Raw genomic sequence first — 18978 nt, forward strand, 5'->3', positions numbered from 1 at the left:
AAGAAATTGGAATAGAAATACACAACTACGAAGAATTAAAATAGTGAATTTAATTCATCCGATTCCAACTAATTTGGTAATTGCCTGAAAAACAAACCTTGCACAGACAACACAGAACACAAATGTTTTTGGCTTGACAGCTGGTGAGAGCAACTAAATGAAAAGGTGAATGGAGTATTTCTGCCTTCTCTGAACAACAAAAGGTGCCACACATTCTGAGAACGGCCCTTGTTTTTGCACTGAATAGGCTGATTTTGGGGAGCTATTGCAAGGGCTTTGCACGGCAAGCAGAGGTCTGGACTCTGACGCAAGCAGTAATTTCAGCTGCCCACGCTGAAATGTTTTACAAATGTCTGGTTTTCAAAAAGCATTCACGCTTCCTTAAAGAAAAACCCAGAGCTTTCAGAAATGGCTCCAACGAGCCCAGAAACCTATTCTATCCTTTTTAAAAGATCCTAAGGCAGCTTTCCCAGGCCTGGGCGCTGTGGCGGTGGCGAGCGTGCCGGGCAGCCTGGCTCGGCTCGGCCTGGCGCTGAAATGCTTTTTCCAAACCAATACCAAAAAAGGTTTGTTTCTGGGTCAGGACCTCAGTCCTCGACTTCAACCAGGGGCTGACAGTCAAACCTGAACACAGCTGTAAAACGGATTCGCAACGGGAGCTCAGGCATTCTTTTTCTAATTAGAAAACAGCCACTGAGCCTCGTGCGTTTAAAGGTGAAAGCTATTTTTGACATAAAAATTAGCACGTAGTTCCTCCGTCAGCCTTGGGCTGCTGCTCTGGAAGCTCTGAGCGAACGATCCAAAGATAAGAAGTATAAACACCCTGAATTAAATGAATAGGTAGAAGGACATCAAGTTTTAAGTTTTACTCTGCCTGACGATTAGGAAGAGATTTTTATGCCTGCAATTTATCCTGAAAAGCACCAGTAAAAAGGCCCACTTAAGCACCAAGGCAGACCTCAAAGGCATTTAAAAATCTGAAGTGCTTTTAATAGCTGCATTTCAAAAATACTGTTAAATCTATTTTTGAGAAGGATAAAGTCAGCTGCCGTAAAGCGCGGCAGGAGCTGCAGCGGGACCCTCCGCAGCCCAGCTCCCCAGCGGGGACCCTCGGCGCTACGGTGGGAAAGGATCGGAGTGCCGGATGCGTTTCAAAACCTGAATGTCCTGCAGGTCCCAGCGGTGGGAATCGCACCCCGACAGCCTGGAAATTAACCCCAGGCAGTTTTCAAAACGCGGCTCAGGGCGACTGTTTCTAAAATAAAAGTGAGCGGAGAGCGAGCAGAACTCGCAGGGTTTATCGGCCCCAGTAATGCCGCCGACTAATCCCTCGGCAGCCCGGGCCCTTTACGTAACCCGGGATTGCTGCAGCTCAACCAGCTTACGGGCTTTTTGGTGTTTTGCTTTAAACCTCCCGTGGACAAACGCACACACATTCAATGCTTCTTCTCTTCTGCCGCTCTAAAGGAAAAGTTATTAAGAGGGGAAGAAAAAATCATTTATTTGAGAACAATGGCAAATAAAATTTAACTCATACGCCAAGAATAACGTTGTTTTGTCTCTCGCCCGTGATCTTGACTGAACAGGAATCTTCCCAATTGACAAGACTCAGGTATAACTCTCCAATGATAAGACATCGAAGGTCGAATCCCAGACTTCTCCGAACGCCCTCTGGAGTGGTGTGCCGAGTAAGGAAACCCCCCTGCCCACGGTGACCCGTTTGCACAGTCCCGGCACTGCGGGTGGCTGCGCCGTAATCCTCCCTCCCCGGCGGCTCGCGAGCGCGGGAGGAGCTCCCGTGCCATCCGACCGACTGTCCTGGCAAAATTCAACCTTCCAACTCGCAGCCAGTGCTGAGCCATTAACCGACCGCTGAATGCTCACGGAAACTTAAGAAGTCAAAAATACCCCCCCACCCCATTGAACCCTTTGCAATAGGAGACCTGAATGGGCTCAATCTAAACCCCGCTCGAATCAACAGCAGCAACAGGCTTCCCTGGGTGTTGGACTAGATCCAGCTTAAAAGTTTGCATGAAAAACACTCGGCTAAGCGCATCAGCTGCACAGAAACTAACCCGCGGTAACAGGAGCATCTGTTCTTTGCATCCACCATTTTCTCAGCGCCTCCGCTCCCCGGTGCCGCGGGGACACGAGCTGCCGAGCGAACCGCGTCGTCTCCCGGCGTGCTGCGGCTTGGGTAGCACGCAAGCCGTATAAACTGTTTGACCAGGTAGCTTTCATTTGTCAAAAAAAAAAGCCAGCTGAATGTATTTGGTAGGATGGCATTACAACGTGGAATCGACGTCTGCATCGAGACAGCGGAGCAGCACACCTCGGAACCATTCATACACAGCACAGAGCAAATGTTTACCCAAGTACAAATGGAACAGGTTGACAATTAGCTAATGTAGCTTCGTGGACATAAACCAGGTACATTCGAGCAGAAGCAACATAGAATAAAAAGGAAACAGCCCTTTTCCTATCCCACGCTACGAGCGCCGTGGTTAGTGGTTTGGGAAGCCTCTAGTCGTGTTGAAAAGTTTCCTTGCCGGTGTTTAATGTGTTTATTCTGTGTTTATTCTACTGCTACTCTGCTGGGATAAAAATAACGTCAGCAGGGCTGGACGGAGCGCCCGCTGTCAATACTGCAGTAATTAACAACATACAATTAAGTCTCACACCTGTTTATTTTAAGTCATTCATAGATAACCACTTCTAGTACACATTTTCATCTTGGCTTTTAATGCTTTTGGGTTTTTTAAGCTCACGGACACCCAAACTTCACCTACGGGTCATCTTTGCGATTCCCCCAGGTGCGGAACGCTAGAGCTACCACGGCAGAGCGGTGGGAGGCGGCGGCAGTGCCGGGGTAGGGGCTGGATGGGGAGCTGCGCGTCCCCTGCGCCGGGCTGTGCCGGGTCTGCCGGGCTGTGCCGGGTCTGGTGGGCTGTGCCGGGTCTGCCGGGCTGTGCCGGGTCTGGTGGGCTATGCCAGGTCTGGTGGGCTGTGCCGGGTCTGGTGGGCTGTGCCGGGTCTGGTGGGCTGTGCCGGGCTGTGCCGGGTCAGCCGGGGCAGCGGCACCCGCCTCGGCACAGCTGAGTGGGAACAAAGTCATAGCTACATGTTCTTCTCTACAGTTTTGTTTATTGAGACAAACTAATTAAAAGGCACAAACATAGGGCATATGTTTACATGGACATTATAACAAACATATACATTAAAAGTGTAGGAATGTGTTTCCTTTCTGCTAAACAGAAAGTTCCTAAGCTTTTATATATACAAAAGTTGTACAATTTGATGTCCTAAAGTACAAAAGATCATTTATAAAATTATTTTACACTAAGCTCTATTTTTTTTCGGTTTTTTGTTTTTGTTTTGCTCTGCAGTCCAAGCCCCTCGACCGCTTTCCCGTGGTGACACAGACACCCGTCACCTGAGCCCGCGGCCCGGCAATCCGTGCTGCCGGCGCTGCTGCCGGCGCTGGGAGCCGCGCGCCCGGCTGCTCGGCTGCTCGGCTGCCCGGCTGCTCGGCTCCGCAGCTCCGCAGCTCAACTCCGTTCACAGAAAAACAGCTCAACTGGCTTTTGTTTTCTCTTTTTTTTAATGTAGAGTCTTGGGTTCAGGGTGTTTTATTTTTTTAAAACAAAGTTTTAAAAACGTGAATATGTGACATGATAGTCTAAAAGTATATCTGTCTCCCTAGATTTTGCGTTCTACTTTATGTACAGATAAACAGGTTAAGAAATAAAAAGCACATGTAGCTTAAACATGTGTGACCATTTGCGGAGTTCTGGGCTGGGTAGTTTGAACCATCACCCCAGAACTCCCACAAATTGATAGAAATGTGTTAACACAATAGAAGAATAACGTAAAAATGATGATGTTTGCAAATATTTACAAAGTTGAACAGATTTGCACAACACTTGATTAAGAAATAGGGGAGAAATTAAAAGACGCTCTCTGCTTGTCCTGGAGGGGCATCCTACCTAGTTAGTGGTTAGAATAAAAACTGTATACAATTTAATATAAGACAAAACTTCTAGTGAACAACTAACACGTCTGTCCCCTGCTGCAACACCAGCAGGCTCTGACTGGGAGGCGCAGGGCGTAAAAATCACACCCCGGGCCTCCAGAATCTTCCAGCTTAAAGCAAGATTTCTTAAGTTCCAAAGCACTCCTTTTGCTCCTAGATAAGAGTCCCATAGGGGTCTGACTGTTGAGAGACCATGTGTACATACATTTCAACTCCTCTTCTGTCAGCCATGGCTGTTTCTCACCAAACAATAAGTTTTTTTAAAAAAATGTTGACTACAATGCTATATTCCCTTAGGGTAATATGTTGGGTAATATTTACATCTCCAAATATCAGGTCACAATCCCTATTATATGTTGAAGTTAGAATGATAAGTTATCATATGCTTTGCATATCAGAGCTGGTATCACCTTTCCCATAGGGAATGCTGCCTGAAATTATCATATTCCCAAAGGTAAAATGCATATTTTCTCCAAAATGCATTTTTTTTTTTTAATGACAACATTGTAATGCATTTACTCATTAAAAAAGAAACAAAACAAAACCAAAACAAAACATCAACACAGACAAAGATTCTACACTAGCTCCGGAACAGCGACGGAAGGGCTGGCGAGTCAGAACGAGCCATCCGCTCTGCTAAACACACAGAGGGGTCTTCGCTAGTGTTTAGAGTCAAATCACTTTCTAAGTTAAAATTTGGGGGATAAAACATACAACTGTCTTTTTAATAACTTTTTTTTTATCTCTGGCAAATAAGCATCTGCTCTAACTCAGCATCAGTCAGCTAAAAGGTAAAACTTACTTTAAATGAAGTGCTCCAGTGAAACTCAAGTTTGAACCACGTGAGCCAAATCAAGAGGGGAAGGAAGATGCTACTACGGTCTCCGATGGTGCTTGTTGCCCCAGTGTCTTAGTCTGAATTTATTATTAACTAAAACAAAACAAAAAAACAAACAAAAAAAAACCCCAACCAAACGAAACCCAAAAAAAGAACTGCTGGTAAGGATTCCATTTTAATCCTTTTTTAATACTGTTGAGGAGTTTTTTACCAGGGGGGAGAGGTGGGCAGGGCCTGGGGCAGGAAGGGCATGCTCTCCACCGGCCGCATGGCGATGTTGAGGGGACCCGCCAGCGTCATGGGCGTGGGGAGGTTCATGGGGGACGTTATGGTGACGGGGTGCGCTATGTTCACTGGAGCCGTTACTGGGGTGGGTAAATTGACTGGTGTGGTGAGCGTTAATGGAGATGTCATGGACAATGGACTGGTTATAGTTACAGGATGCCCTAGGTTCATCGGGCTGGATATATTAACTGCACTTGATACATTTACTGGACTTCTCATGCTCATTGCAGCTGCCACTGTGACTGGGTTTGTGATAGTCCCAGAAGCCACAGAGGACGTTATATTGAATGGAGTAGTAAGAGTCACAGGCGTAGTAGCAGCAGTGGAGGTTTGGCACAAGTTAGCAGCTTCTAAAAATGAGACATAAAGAGACAAAAAGTTTTTAACACATGAAAAATCATGGACAAGATTTAAAAATAAAACAAGAACAAAACCAAAAACAAAACCCAAACAAGAACAGGTACAAATTCTCAAATAATTTTCTTTAGGAATTATTAGTAAGTTAAAACTGTTAACATTCTATAGCCTACAAGAAATACAAACTCTCATGCAGTTCATTTCAATGCAATATTTCTTCCCTGAGAAATCAAGCGAGGTTGTCTCATAAAGAGGGTTTCGATGTTCACAAAAACAGTATCGTACAATCAAAAAAAATCCTCCCAAGAGGAACATTATAAATAGAGGAGAGAGTGTACATACCGAATGGTACGTACTCTATAGCCTTCTCAAAGGTGAACTGACATTCTGTGAAGGTTTTAAAAAGTCATTATTAGGGACTGATAAGCAAAGCCCGTTTCAATATTCACCTGCTTCTTTCAGTCTTAATTATTGCTACTAAATCGTTCCACTGATCGCAGTACTTCTACTTAACAGTTTTCGCGGCTACCCAGTCAGTACATCTTTCAGCCCCCATTATCTCCTCAGCTGTCACACCCGCTACAGCTCCACACTCAGCTGTGCTGTGGTTTTTAGGTCTGCGCTTTTTGGTCACTCTGTTTGCGGTAAGCAGGCACTAAGTGCCGCGGAAGGCAGAGCGGGTGGCTGGCCCGGGCAGCGGTCCGGGCGGCGGGATCACCGGGCATCCGTCAGCACCACCTGCCGGCTCTGCCCTTCTGGGAGGCTCCAAAAAGAGAAGCGGGAAAAGGGGAGGGATGACTGCTAGAGAAACCAACAAAAATACATTCTACATCAACGCTACGGCACGTCTGAGTCGTGTCTTATTCCGCATTTGTAGGGTAGGACACCAAGCTCAGTCTAGACCGTGTCTCAGGAGGTTAAGCCAGGAGCAAAGAGTCCACTGGGGCAAGACAAATGAACCAAGACAGAGTTAACTTTGAAAGCAACATTAGCCCCACTCAAGGGTTACTGTTGGTTCTTCAAAGTCCATATCTAGGAGGGGTGGAAAGGAAGGGAAAGAATAAAAAAAAAGTGAAAATAAATCATATTAGACTAAAAAAAAATCCCATCTAGTGTTGTAAAGCCAACACAAGAGGCGGCACTAGCAGAGGAGAAGCAGCAGCACTGGCACTGACTGGTCTGGCTTCGCCTGCCAAGCACAGAACACGCAGAGACACATTCCAGCCCCTGCCCCAATTAAATCAAACTAACATCAGTCTGAACACACCTCCCCCCCCCGCCTCCCTCACCTGCCCTTCTGTCCAAAACCGCTGGTCCTCTTAAACTACAGCCAATAATCTCAGTCAGACAGGGAAGAGGGAACAAGACACAGCAGCAAGGAACAAGCAGGATTTGCTAAATCTGACACCCATTTGCGTCGTCTATTTAGTGGCCTGATGACATTTAACGTTTCTGTTATCGCTGCATTGTAACATGAATAAGCTGTTCTATACTGTCTGATCACAGAATTCAACTGGAATAACAATCAAGGCGAAAGGAGCTAGCAGCCTAACACACAAACAAGACCTAGAAAAGAAAAACAAGAGTGAAGAAACGGAAAAGTTCAGGAGAAAAGAAGAATATAAGGTGAGTCAAAAACATTTATTACTAAAAACAGCTGGTGGAAAACAGTAAGTGGTCACTAAGAACTTTGGCTAAAACATGTAATCCACGAGTCACATGATAGGCATTAGAAATCAAATTGTTGAGACTAAACTGCTGTAACCCTAACGACACTACATTGAAGCAACGTATTCTTCACAAAGCTGACACACTGACCAACAAGCGGAGGCTGTTCAACCTCCAGTGCAGCGGCACAGGTGAGAGTGAGCTGGGAGCAGCAATAAGGAAAAACATCATCACCTCTTAGTTAACTTCGTAATGAAACAGAGAGAGGAGTCAAGTCTGAGTTCCAAGCAGACAGTTATGTGACGCTAAAGTGAATGGAATAAACTGGCAAAGAAAAGATGAAACGGACACAGAAAGCACCTGCATGCAAACTGCTGCTGATGCAACACCAGAGGGTGTGGCATGTGTACATATACATATATATATATATATACACACGCAAGTTAACAAGGGGTAAATATGCATAAACACAGCTACAAACCACATGCAAGGCAACAAAAACACACTCTTGCCTCGGAGCAGGCACAAACATCCCGTTGTAATTGATGACGGCTACGTACACACGCAAGCACAGAGAGCAGAGGGAAGTAGGTAATGAGGAGCTCATTTACAACAGCCTTAATTTTGGTCTTATTATCCTCCCACTAGCTTTTACCTATGACTTCTAACACTGAGAATGACATTTTCACGTAAGATATCCTATTCTGACACCTCAAACTCCCTACGCACCTGCTAACTTCAGTGTCTTACAAAATCAAGACAGAAAATACTGGTTTATTTTACCTTTCTTCCTGGCTTTGACGGCCTCTTCCCACAACCTCAGGGTCTCTACCTGCTTTCCCGGCCAACTTGTGACATGTTGCTGCTGCTGCTGCTGTTGCTGCTGCTGCTGCTGTTGCTGTTGTTGTTGTTGTTGCTGCTGCTGCTGTTGTTGTTGCTGCTGCTGTTGCTGCTGCTGTTGCTGCTTCTGATTGCTGGTCTCTTCACTCATGCATGCTATGCCAATTAAGTAAGAACACAAATTCACCTTGAAAAGTTACTCTGTTTTCTGCTGAGATGAGAAAGGCTTCTTCCATAAAGAGTGAGTGGAATCTCGCAGGATTCCAAGAGCAAAAATCACAGAGGTGCTTAAAAACATAATTAATTCTATGTTTTATAAAAACTACTTTTCCAAGATCTACACCCCAAATTATAAGTCTGCTTTCATTGTCAAAAATGTTCGGTTTACATTTACCACACAGAACAGCATGTTACTACTCTCTGGCCGCATTACAGCTCGTCATTTGCACCTCTAGCAACTGCTGTAAATGCCTCGTGAACTGGCTTAGCACCACCAAACCGGCGGAGAAGCCAGAGCTGTAACCCTACCCCTCGAAAAATACTTCACATCCAAAGTTCAGTTTAAGCTCAATAATCAGGCATTTTAGACATTCCCGGTACCTTCAAATTATGCAGGAGTAACAGGAACTGAAAAGATGTTGTAAATTAATACTGTTTAAAACGCTTTAAGGACAAAGTTTTCAAAGATATTCCTTACTTCTCCCTCTTGATTGCTCTGAAAACCCATCTTGTATCACTGACCATGTGGGTGAACTTAAGTTACAGGTATTTTAATAGGGAAGATTTGAAAATCAAGTCTTCATTTGCTCACTGGGCACTCCCGGGTTCAGGCTGTAGCACTTCCACAGGGCTTGAGACTAGAAGGAGCTATCACAACCATCTCATCTGAACTGCACACCACCCGCCAGATGCCATTAACGCCCCAAACGTATCAGGGCTGGATTTAAATGCTTTTCTTGTCCGCTACTGCCAAGGGAATCATTGAGCCCCAGGGAAAAGCTCAGACAAAGCAGAGAAATCTTTCTCCTCATTTTGATGAGCTTTAGATGAGGCTCCAAACTTCTAACGTGGCAGATCTTAGCAGTTCTTAAGTATTCTAAAAACTTCAGAGTTATCTGTTGGACTTGCAGGCCTGTACAGTTCAGGAGCAGCACTGAACTTGGAAGCTGAGAAAACCTGGGAACTCTTTTCTGCAAGAGATGGGTTATTCTCACAAAGTGCAGGGCATTCCTAAGGGATAAGAGCACAGTCTAGCAGCAAACTCATTCCGCATATGCCAATTTCTTGAGCTGAAGAAGACCCTGTTATCAAATATCTGTTTTTAATAGGTGCGAATACCCAGACTGATGGGCATGGTTTTGCATTTTAACGTCACCAAAGGCAATTCCCTTTGCAAACACATTGTTATTAGAAATGTTTTTAAAACGTTCACCTACTTTTATTGATGCCTTGTTTACAGGTATTACAGTTGATACTTTGGCTCTGCCCGTGTGTCTTTAAGTGGCTGGTGATATATGCTGCACTCAGAAGTTTACCACAGATATTACACGATACCTTTCCTTCATGGCGCACCATGTGTGTCCGCAGTCTGTCTTTGGTGGCAAAGGCAGCAGTGCACGTCTAGACGAAGGACAAGAGTTACGCTTGAAGTGCAGACAGCATCAGCACATGAATTACATGCCCACTGTAAGCCTGGTTTACCTCGTAGGTGCAAACAATATCCTAAGGATACTGACAACCTTAGGTTCTATCTGTATTGACAGAGAAATCAAAATCAAACTGCTGAACAGAGACTGAAAATGGAAGTTGGCTTCTGAGACAATCGGGCCAAAATCACACTCCCTACTAGCTGACCTTCCTCCAAATGCGACTTGCCGTCCCTACCAAAACGGGAGGTAGCTTATTAAAAAACCCTAAAACGGGCAAAGTTGTGTTTCGATAATATTTTTACTGCACAAATCCGAACTTGATATCTTAAGTTGCTCAATTACTCCTGTTCCTATCCAAATCAGAAGAAGGAAATGAAACCTTTTTCTAACACTATTATTTTCCACAAGACATTTATTTAATATGATGAGTCACTAAAACACAGACTAGAACAAGCATGGATATTCCAAGCAAAACAGCTAATTGTTCAAGGGCAATCAAGTTATTTGTCTTATATTCAAGTCATCAACTTACGACAACTTGCTTTGAATAACAGATCCAGAATCAACCATTCCAATCCATTTTAAATAATGGGTATATTGAGAAACATATTTAATTGAAATATGCTGAAAACCACATTGCACACATTACTCTAGTAATCAGCCCTGAGCTGAGGACGCTGATACAATTCTAATACTACGTTAAGCTTACGCTAAAACAGCATACCTGTATTGTTCTCCAAGAAAGCAAAATGCTGCTAATCTGCCTAAAAAAGTAGCCACAGCATCCTTTTAAATTGCCTCTACACTTACATCAGAACTACAGTGCTGCTGCTGTGTAAGGCGGATGCGACTTTATTCCTAAATGAGCTTTCCAAAGACAACTCCAGGAGCAAGTACAGTTCTGAAAAGATTATTCACCTGAGATTCTAACAATACAACAACATATTGTTTTTAATAAATCACTTTAGCCCTTACTTGGCATTTGAAGGGTCTCTCTGTTGAGTGAACATGTTTAACGTGACAGCTTAAATGATCAGGCCTGCAAAAAAAAAGAGAGGAACAGAAAACGCATACTGTTACAAATACATAGTAAGGACACTCGGCCAGCGGTGCTGAACGCGGCACCGCCGGCCCCTCGCAGCCCCGTCCCAGTGCCCCCGCAGTGGCTTTCAGCTTGAGTAACACGTGGTTACACTGAGACCCAGCCTGCAGTTTAAAACTGAACCGAGTTCTTCTTACACACCTGAAAATGGTACGTTGGGTCGTACCGTGTGTAAAGGTGACACATCAACAGCTCTACAGGTTGCAGTTTGCTGTGTTGCAAGCACAGACACTTTCACCAGCGGCAGCAGCAATGCGAGCTCCCCCGCAATGCTCTGCCCGCACACCCAGCCCTGCTACGGGACAAGGGGACGGTTTGCCTGCCATGCCCCCTTTGGCCATGGACCTTTGCAAAGGCTGGTCAAGGGGCTCTGTGGTCACCACCAGCGACACAGACACGTGTCCTACGGGACCTGGGTAAGGTCGCGAAATCATTTCAAAACACTCTCGTAAAAGAGAGAGAGCGCTTTTGGCCACTGCCAATCTAGCTCAGACCGAGACCCACACCCTAGAGGTAAACAAGGCTCTTTATCCCCTCACCAATCTTCTAAGATGTCTGGTTCTCCTAGCCCCGCACTATGATAGCTTAACCCTTCTTGGTTATGAAAAGCCAATACTTGAGCTCGCCTGGGATTTTCTACATGGTACCTCGAGAAGCCTTTTCCACAAACACCACAGGTGTAGGGTTTCGTGATGCCACCTTCATGAGACCTCACGTGGTAGGTCATGCGATCCTTCCTCTTGAAGCGCTGATTGCAAATTGGACATTCAAAGGGTTTTTCGTCCGAGTGGGACAGCTTGTGCCGGTTGAGGTGGTAGACATCCCTGAAGGCCTTTCCGCACATCTCACAAGCGTGGTTCTTCTTAACGGGCTTGCTGGGCTTCTTGACCGTCGGAGTGACCGCCATAGCCGTTGCACCGGCGCTACTGCTGGGGTTGGTGGCAGAGGAAGACGTAGTGACTGTGGACAGGATGCCTGCGATGGTCGAAACCAATGAACTTCGGCTGTTGTCACCAGCGATGGTCGAGATAAGGGGCACCATTGTGGTGGGAGTTTTCTTTGGCCGTGACACTAACTTTATCCCTGTGTGGCAGGACTCGTGACGCCTCAAATGGTAGCTGTCCCTGAAAGCTTTGCTGCAGTAAGTGCACACAAAGGAGGTTTTAGGTTTTTCCTTTTTAATCCCAACAATAGCATCCTTTAATGTTTCTGGTGCAGGTTGAGGTTTCTGCGTTATTGGTAAGGGCAGAATCGGCTTCTGATCGGGTGGCTCAACAGCAGAGCTCAGGAGAGGCAACAAACTGTTCTGTGCTGCCTGCTGTTGGTGATGTGAGGCTTCGTGTGCCTAAAACCAAACATTCACACTTAAATTCTATTGATGGGTGCTCACTCTGACACGGTGAGAACATTTACACACTACAGGAAAGCACATTCTAGAGCAAAATCCATTGAAGTAGCGACTGGAAAAGGTTACATAATTTGGGGTTTGGACAGGATAAACCGCTCGCGCTTTAAATGCATTCACCGTGCAGGTTCTGTGGAAAGCGCAGGATGGCACGCACCGAACAATCAAATCATTATTAAGTTTCTGGAGGGCAACACTTCTTAGGAAAAACAACTAGGTGCTTGTCAGATCTTTTACTAACACAGCTTTTGATCTTTACATAACAGATAACTTGTTTTGATAACGATCATATCAGATGCCACCTTGAGACTATCTTTGGAGCCTATGAATGTACTGATGGGAGTTGCAACATAATGCCCCACCTTAAAGACCAGCTTAGTGCACATTGAGAATTAAACTGCAAGCACAGAGAGCCAGGATGCAATAAGGCATCTTATTTAAACAACATATTCAAACCAGCGTGTTAGCACTGAAACCAAAGCAACACCAATCGAGAACCGTCTAAAGCCACGTTTCTATATTTAGCAGGTTCCCGCCACATTTATACACTGACCACTGTGCTCTCTGCGTCTGGAAACCAATAAGAATAGCGACATGTTCTTTTTCTTCTTGATAGGAAGAGAAGCTAATCGATAAGCACTGGGAGACATCTAGAGATGCTGGAGAACACAGTGGCGGGGTTGGGGGTAAAAAAAAGCCCTCGGAGCCATTTCGAAACAGCCAAGACCAGCTGATGTGAGCTGGGGAATCAGAGGGAGAAGCTGCAGGGAGGGGGCAGAGGGGACCGCGCCAGCCTGCCCCGGCCACCACCGCCCAGCAGAGCTCCGCACCGCGCCAGGGCGGAAAACACTGTTATTAAAACTCCTGCAGTCAGACTGGGACAAAACCCTGGCAGATACAAATTTAAAGTGGTTTAGAAACCACACAGACCAATTCAGCCTAATGGAGCATTAAAATAAATCACTCTAGCACCTTAAGCCAGTTTAAGCGCATCTGTATTCAAGATGTGCCTCAGTCTCATCAGACCAGTTTTAAATCGGTCTCGTCACTAACGCAGCGTGCCAGGTCTGCAGCTGAGCTTGAGGAAACTTGTGTTCCCATTAGATCAGCTCTGCCGCCTTCCAGGACTTCTTCCCTACGGTTCCCTTCACAAAACAACGCAACTCGAGGCTGTGAGAGACGAATAAAACGCTGTGCTGGCTTGGGACCCCCAACTCGGCTACCTTTACATCAGTTGAGGATGCATAGCGTTATGAAGCACACTCAGGCTAATACTGAATCCATTTCATCGCGTCCTTTGGAGACGACAGTATTTCTAGAAGCTCACTGTGGGACTTTTTCTCAGTTGCATCCAAGCTCCGGCCGCTTCGCCCTTCCCGATGGCAGCAGCTCCAGCCACCTGGGTGCGACTCTCCCGGGGCGCGCGCGGCTGCAGCCGCTCCTTTGGCAGGCGACCTTTGGATAAAAGCCACCGGCGGACACAAACACTAGAACACGTGGGTACGAATACGTGCTCCCTAACACCTCAAGTCTATCTGACAGGAAAACTCTTCACGGGAGAAATCCCGAATTCGGTGTGATAACAAGAGACAAAACTCGCCGGAATCGTTAGGAACCAGGCCAGCCTGTCCATTTTCATCTGTGGTTTACGTCCCATCTGTGCCGGAGCTTGGGATGCAACAGGTGAGCTGAGTGTTTCCACACCGCAGCAGCCACCTCAAGCAACAGCCCGAGGGGCCGGTTTGCAGCAGCGGCTGCTGAAGAGCCCAACGCTGAACTCCCCTGGAGGCTGCGCTGCTACCTCAGGGCACGGCCCCAGCTCCAGCCTCTCCGCTAAACTTCTGCCAGACTCCAGTGACAACTGTGCATTTTCAACCATTTACTTTTCCATGTTCTTAAAAAAAAGTGACTGAGACACCTACATCGCATAAAAAGAAGAGAGTATGCACAATACACGTAGAAAGTACAATATTGAGCAAGTTGCCTACGTAAACACAACTTTAATTTTAAAAAATTCTGAAATGCTTTTCAGCCAACTTTAAATAAGCATTAAACAATGTTGTTAAACTGCATCAGAAGACACTCAAGAGCACCTAAGGATAGCTCCAGAGATACAGTTTCAAAGGCAGAGCTCGCAGATCGGATAATAGAGCCCAAATCCTTTGGACAAGGTTCAAACTTATGCAGTTCATGGATATTTTTAAGCCTTAAAGAATCATCAGCACTTCAAGGTAACGATGCACTTATTCCTACAGAACCGATAGAGACGGTGGCCATAAAACAATGTATATTCATCAGGCCACAGGCTGGGAAGCCACTGCTTATGTAAGCCTGCTTATCTGGGTTCCCAGGCAGGCAGCGTCATTAGCAGCGCTGTCTCTAACGAACCCTCCGCCACGCGCCCCGTGCCTCAGTTTCCAGGGGCTGCCTGCGCTCCAGCCCGTCCAAAAAGGCTCAGGCAGTGTTTTTTTAAGTCTGTGTTCGAGGAGGGAAGGCGGCACCTGCTGCACGCCTTTCACGAGCCCGTTTTATTCGGGCACAGACCACGGCTTTCCTTGACCCAGCAGTCACGGCAAGTCAACATTTTTGCGATATTTTGATCGCCTGGGACAGGCTCTCCTGCAAAATATCCTCGTCCTATCACTAGTTTTTTCTTTCCTGGGGAGCAGTAAACAACAAAATACTGTAATTCATGACCCGAAGTGGTAGGATGTGGCACCGTGAACTTCCAGTGCCAGAGGCTAAAATATTTTTGCGCTCCAGCCTTAATGTGAGAGCAACAAATTAGCATGAGTCATATCTTGAACGCTCCGTTTGATGGATGATTCCTCCTCACATTAACAAATACAACTTTCACTTTCCGAGGAGATATTAAAAGTGGTTTTCCAAATACCCATTTCAGGGACTAATAAGATCCAAACAGGAGCTGCTTATTCAGTGTCACAATTGTTTCTTTAAAAAGATACAATTCATCAAAATGCCACCTCGACACAATCAAACAGCTTTATTTGGAAGGGGCAATTTACAGGCACGTATCCCATTGCTAGCAAGACTAAAATTAAAACGTTGGAACCTCCTCTAAAAACATTTTGCTAAAAATTACAACTATACACACCGCTTATTAAACTGTCCCTTAGAAACCCCGTCACAGCTGAGACACACACTTGGCAAAACTGCCCCCCGCAAGAACCAGCATGTGTATTCAGTTGCTCGTATTTGTTATTTAACTGATAGCGGGGAGGAGGGCCGGGAAGGGCTTTTAAATCCACTTTTTACTGCTAGTTTTAATGGACTGGGTGGATCTTGGCTGCTGGTGAGAAGGGGAAGAAGAAAAACTCAAGTCCCATCAGGACTATCTTAAGAGTGCTTTCTGCCGGGTGCATCGGGATGCTCGCACCCCAAATCGTTGGTTTTAACAAAACGACTCGAGAAACAATATTCAGCATTTATTGTGAGATCTTAAAGCTTTATTATTTGGGGAGGAGGGGGGGAAAAAATCAAGAGGAAAATTTCCACGTCACAGTTTTATGAAGACGCTTCCAAGTCACACATAGCTGAGTACGTTAGGAGAGTGAACTGCTGACTCCTTAATTAAAAGCAGCAAAGCCTTCTCCTAAATCAAAGTGTGACATCGCTCTTTCAAAATACAGAACCCTTCACAAAAATAAAGGCGAGCAGCAAGAAGCTGGACACGTACTTGAAAGTATTACTTGGCATTTCTGGCCGGGGTTGCTGCAATACCAAACCACCAGCCTGCGAATGATTTCCCCTGGAAAACGCTCAGCTGCGAGCCTGGGAGGCAGAAAGGCGATAAACCAGCCCCAACTCGGAGGGAGATGGCCCTACACTAAGGAGATTAACTTCTTAGCGTGAAGTTGCCTATGTGTGAATCACAACTGCCCGCTAGAGCGAGAAATAATTCGCGAGACCTCGGCCAAACTCCGCGGCATCACCCGCATTCGTCACGAAAAGGCGGAAAACCCAGCGCCCAGCTCCCGGTACCGGCTCCTGGAACATTCCCGGCATGTTTTCGGAGCCAGAGCACCCGAGGGAGTGACTCATCCCTTGGTACTTGCAAGGAAATAATTCTTCCTCTCTAAAGGAATGGTGCTCGCTCTTGGCGGATTTATTCATTCAACTCAGGTTCTCAAACTCGTGTCACGGGTTGGGTTCGGGTTTAATTCCGCGGACAGCGAGCGAGCGAGTGACCGCCAGTGCCAGCGTGCAAAGAGGATTATTTTACCTCCAGAAAGGTGATGTGTGGAGCTTTATTTTTTTTTCCTCCTGCTGCAATTACACATTTTATGTTTTCAAGCTCAAAAAGAGCAGGAGGCATCGGAACACAATCTGGCCTGAAAGGGCTTGGCTCACAAAAGCCAAAGGAGGATTTTTTTTTGGTACACTGGATTTTCTTTGGAATTACATAAACAGCGGTGCTTTTAAGTCAGTCTTTCGCAGACAGAAGGGGGGAAAATTGTGACTCAGTTGGCAAAGGGAGGGGTTGCACGCTCTCCCGTCCCCATTCCTCCTCATTCCCGTTACCATTTCGCCAGTTTTTACAGAAATCCAGCCCGCTCGCGTCCTATTTTAAAAGAAAACAAGCTCCCTCGTCACCCGGCCCCTGAGTCAGGCTGTTTAAAGAGGGATTAATTTATTCTCCCAGACACGGTGTTTGTTCCATCGGGGTTTTGTTAGAGCTCGGTGGAAGGCTGGGTGGGTTTTTTTGTTGTTTTTCTTTTTGGCGGGGGGGACAGAGAAAAAACAAAACAAACAAACAAAAAGAAGCTATTTCGGGTTTTGGAGGGAAGAGCAAAATAATCAGAAATACTCAAAATATACACGTCACCCTCTTTTTAGGGGAAGAACGCAAGGCAAAGCATCCCGGGGCGGCGGCGAGCGCCGTGCGCGATCGGCTCGGGGGCGGCGGGCGGGAGAAAGTGCAGCAGGGAAAGGAGGGAAAAGCGCAGCCGGCGGCGGGGCCGGGCGGGCGCTCCCCGGGCGGGCCGGGCCGGGCCGGGCCCCGCCGCGGGCCGGGGGAGGCGGGCGGGAGGCCGGGCGGCGGCGCTGACTGACAGCCCCGGCCTAGCGGGGAGCCCGGCGGGGCGGCCGCCCGCCCGCGGCCGCTGAGGGGAGGGGGGGCGCGGGCAGCGCCGGCCGCCGCGGGGCCTCACCTGAAAGAGGAACGCGGTCCAGTTGGCCTCCATGGCGGGGGCGTCCCGGCCCTCGGCGGGCGGCGGCGGCGGCTCCGGCGGCGCGGTCCCCCCCTCCCTCCCCCGGGCCCCAGCTACATGGAGCCGACAACAAAGCGGCGGCGGCGGCGGCGGCTCAACATGGCAGCGCCGAGCGGCCGCTTCCGCTAACCTCCGGGCTGCACCACTGCGGCCCAGAGGGGGGAGGCGGCGGCGCGGCGGCCCGGCGGGGCGGCGCGGGCCCGGGCCGCCGCGGCGCCGCCCCCGCCGCTCCCCTCACCGCGGGGCGGGCGGCGGACTCGGGGCGGCGCGGCGGGGCGGCGGGGCGGGCGGTGGGGCCGGGGCGGCGCGGCGGGCCGGCCGCCCCCCCCGCGGGGCTGGCAATGGGCCGGTCCCGGGCTGGGGAAGCCGAGGCGAGCTGTGGCGAGAGAAGATGGAGGAGCGGCCGAGGTGTCCAGGGCCGCCGCCGCCTCGCCGCGCCCCGACCCGGCCCGCGGGGGCCGCCCGCGCCGCCCGCCCTCCTCTTCTCCCCTCCCCGCCCGCCCGCCCGCCGCCCCCGCCCGGCGCGCAGGGAGGGAGCCGCGGGGGCGGTGGCGGCGGGGGGCGGCTTCGCCCGCGGGTGCGGGCCGGCGGCGGGAGGAGGCCCCGCACGTGCCGCCCCGCCCGCCCGCGGCGGCGCCGGGACCCGCGCGGGGGGAGCGGCGGGGTCGCCCCGGGGGTCGCCCGGCGCCGCCTCGGCCTCGGCCCGCCCGGGGTGCACCTCGGCCCGCCCGGGCGGCCGCTGCCGCCTCCCCGGGGCCTCGCAGCCGCCGGGCCCTCCACCCGCCCCCCGGTGCTCCCGGCCCGGCCGTGCAGCCCCCCCCTCCCCATCAACACCCGTCCGAGTTGCGAACCGTCCAGGTTCGCTTCTATCTCAGCCATCTCCAGGGCAGCACCTGAATGCAAATCAAAGCCACAAGCAATTAAGTATATACTTACCGTTAATTACATGTTTATACACACCAGGCGCGTCCCTGGCAGCGGCAGGACCGGCCCCGAGCTCCCCGTGCGATGGGGGCTCCGTGTGCCCCCCCAGCGCCCCGGGGGACACGGGTGGGTGTGGGGGCACCGAGGGGTGACCGGGGTCTATTTGGTGAGCACAAGAAAAACACGAGTGAAGGAGGTTAAACACAGCAGGAGGGTGTTTGGAAAGCAGACCTGTGCGCAGGGGCAAGGGCGGTCTTCCCTGGGACTGGAGGAGACCACAACAGGCTTATGGGACTTATCATCATCGTCATCATCATCCCTGGCTCCATTCAGTCCTCTTTGCTCAGGCCCATCCATGCTGAGCCACGCTGCCCATCGCGGCCTCAGCTGCTGCGGCACCCGCTTCACCAAAAACAGCCAACGTGTGAAGAAATGCAGCCGAGCGGCCACGGGGTCCCGCGCCGCTTGACCCCAGCAGGCAGTGCCAAACACTGCTGGTGCCGAGGAAGGTTCCCGTGGTACTTCCTCCCCTACGGGAGAGCCAGGACGTTTTTCTTGTCTGCGTTACAGACCGTGCAAAGGCCGGTCCCAGCAAAGGCTGGGCGTAGCGCTGGGGCTGCAGCGGGGGGCAGGGACGGGGACCCAG

General features: G+C 49.0%; 1 protein-coding gene across 6 annotated transcripts; it reads right to left on the reverse strand.

Moving 5' to 3' along the window:
* Positions 1 to 3124: 3124 nt before the first annotated feature.
* VEZF1 (vascular endothelial zinc finger 1) lies at positions 3125 to 17920 on the reverse strand. 6 transcript variants are annotated; one of them, XM_065036657.1, is made up of 7 exons: positions 17349 to 17634; positions 11312 to 12117; positions 10646 to 10709; positions 9458 to 9641; positions 7965 to 8177; positions 5856 to 5900; positions 3125 to 5506 (listed from the first exon to the last, which is right to left on the reverse strand). In XM_065036657.1, exons 1-7 carry the CDS (start codon positions 17379 to 17381, stop codon positions 5079 to 5081), a joined length of 1773 nt encoding a protein of 590 aa, XP_064892729.1. In that variant the 5' UTR covers positions 17382 to 17634; the 3' UTR covers positions 3125 to 5078. The 6 variants fall into 6 exon arrangements, with proteins under 6 accessions (XP_064892729.1, XP_064892731.1, XP_064892732.1 ...); XM_065036659.1 differs by having other exon boundaries at positions 11399 to 12117; positions 17349 to 17630; XM_065036660.1 differs by having other exon boundaries at positions 11420 to 12117; positions 17349 to 17618.
* Positions 17921 to 18978: the final 1058 nt, after the last annotated feature.

Source organism: Columba livia, chromosome 20 (genome assembly GCF_036013475.1).
Source record: "Columba livia isolate bColLiv1 breed racing homer chromosome 20, bColLiv1.pat.W.v2, whole genome shotgun sequence".
NCBI classification, from domain to species: domain Eukaryota; kingdom Metazoa; phylum Chordata; class Aves; order Columbiformes; family Columbidae; genus Columba; species Columba livia.

Excerpts from the sequence above, each read along its gene's own strand:
- VEZF1 (XM_065036657.1), bottom strand. The coding sequence starts at position 17,381 with ATGGAGGCCAACTGGACCGCGTTCCTCTTTCAG. Across the intron at positions 12,118-17,348 it reads GGACCGCGTTCCTCTTTCAG|GCACACGAAGCCTCACATCA; the intron begins GTGAGGCCCCGC and ends GTTTGGTTTTAG. Across the intron at positions 10,710-11,311 it reads CCAGACATCTTAGAAGATTG|GCCTGATCATTTAAGCTGTC; the intron begins GTGAGGGGATAA and ends TTTTTTTTGCAG.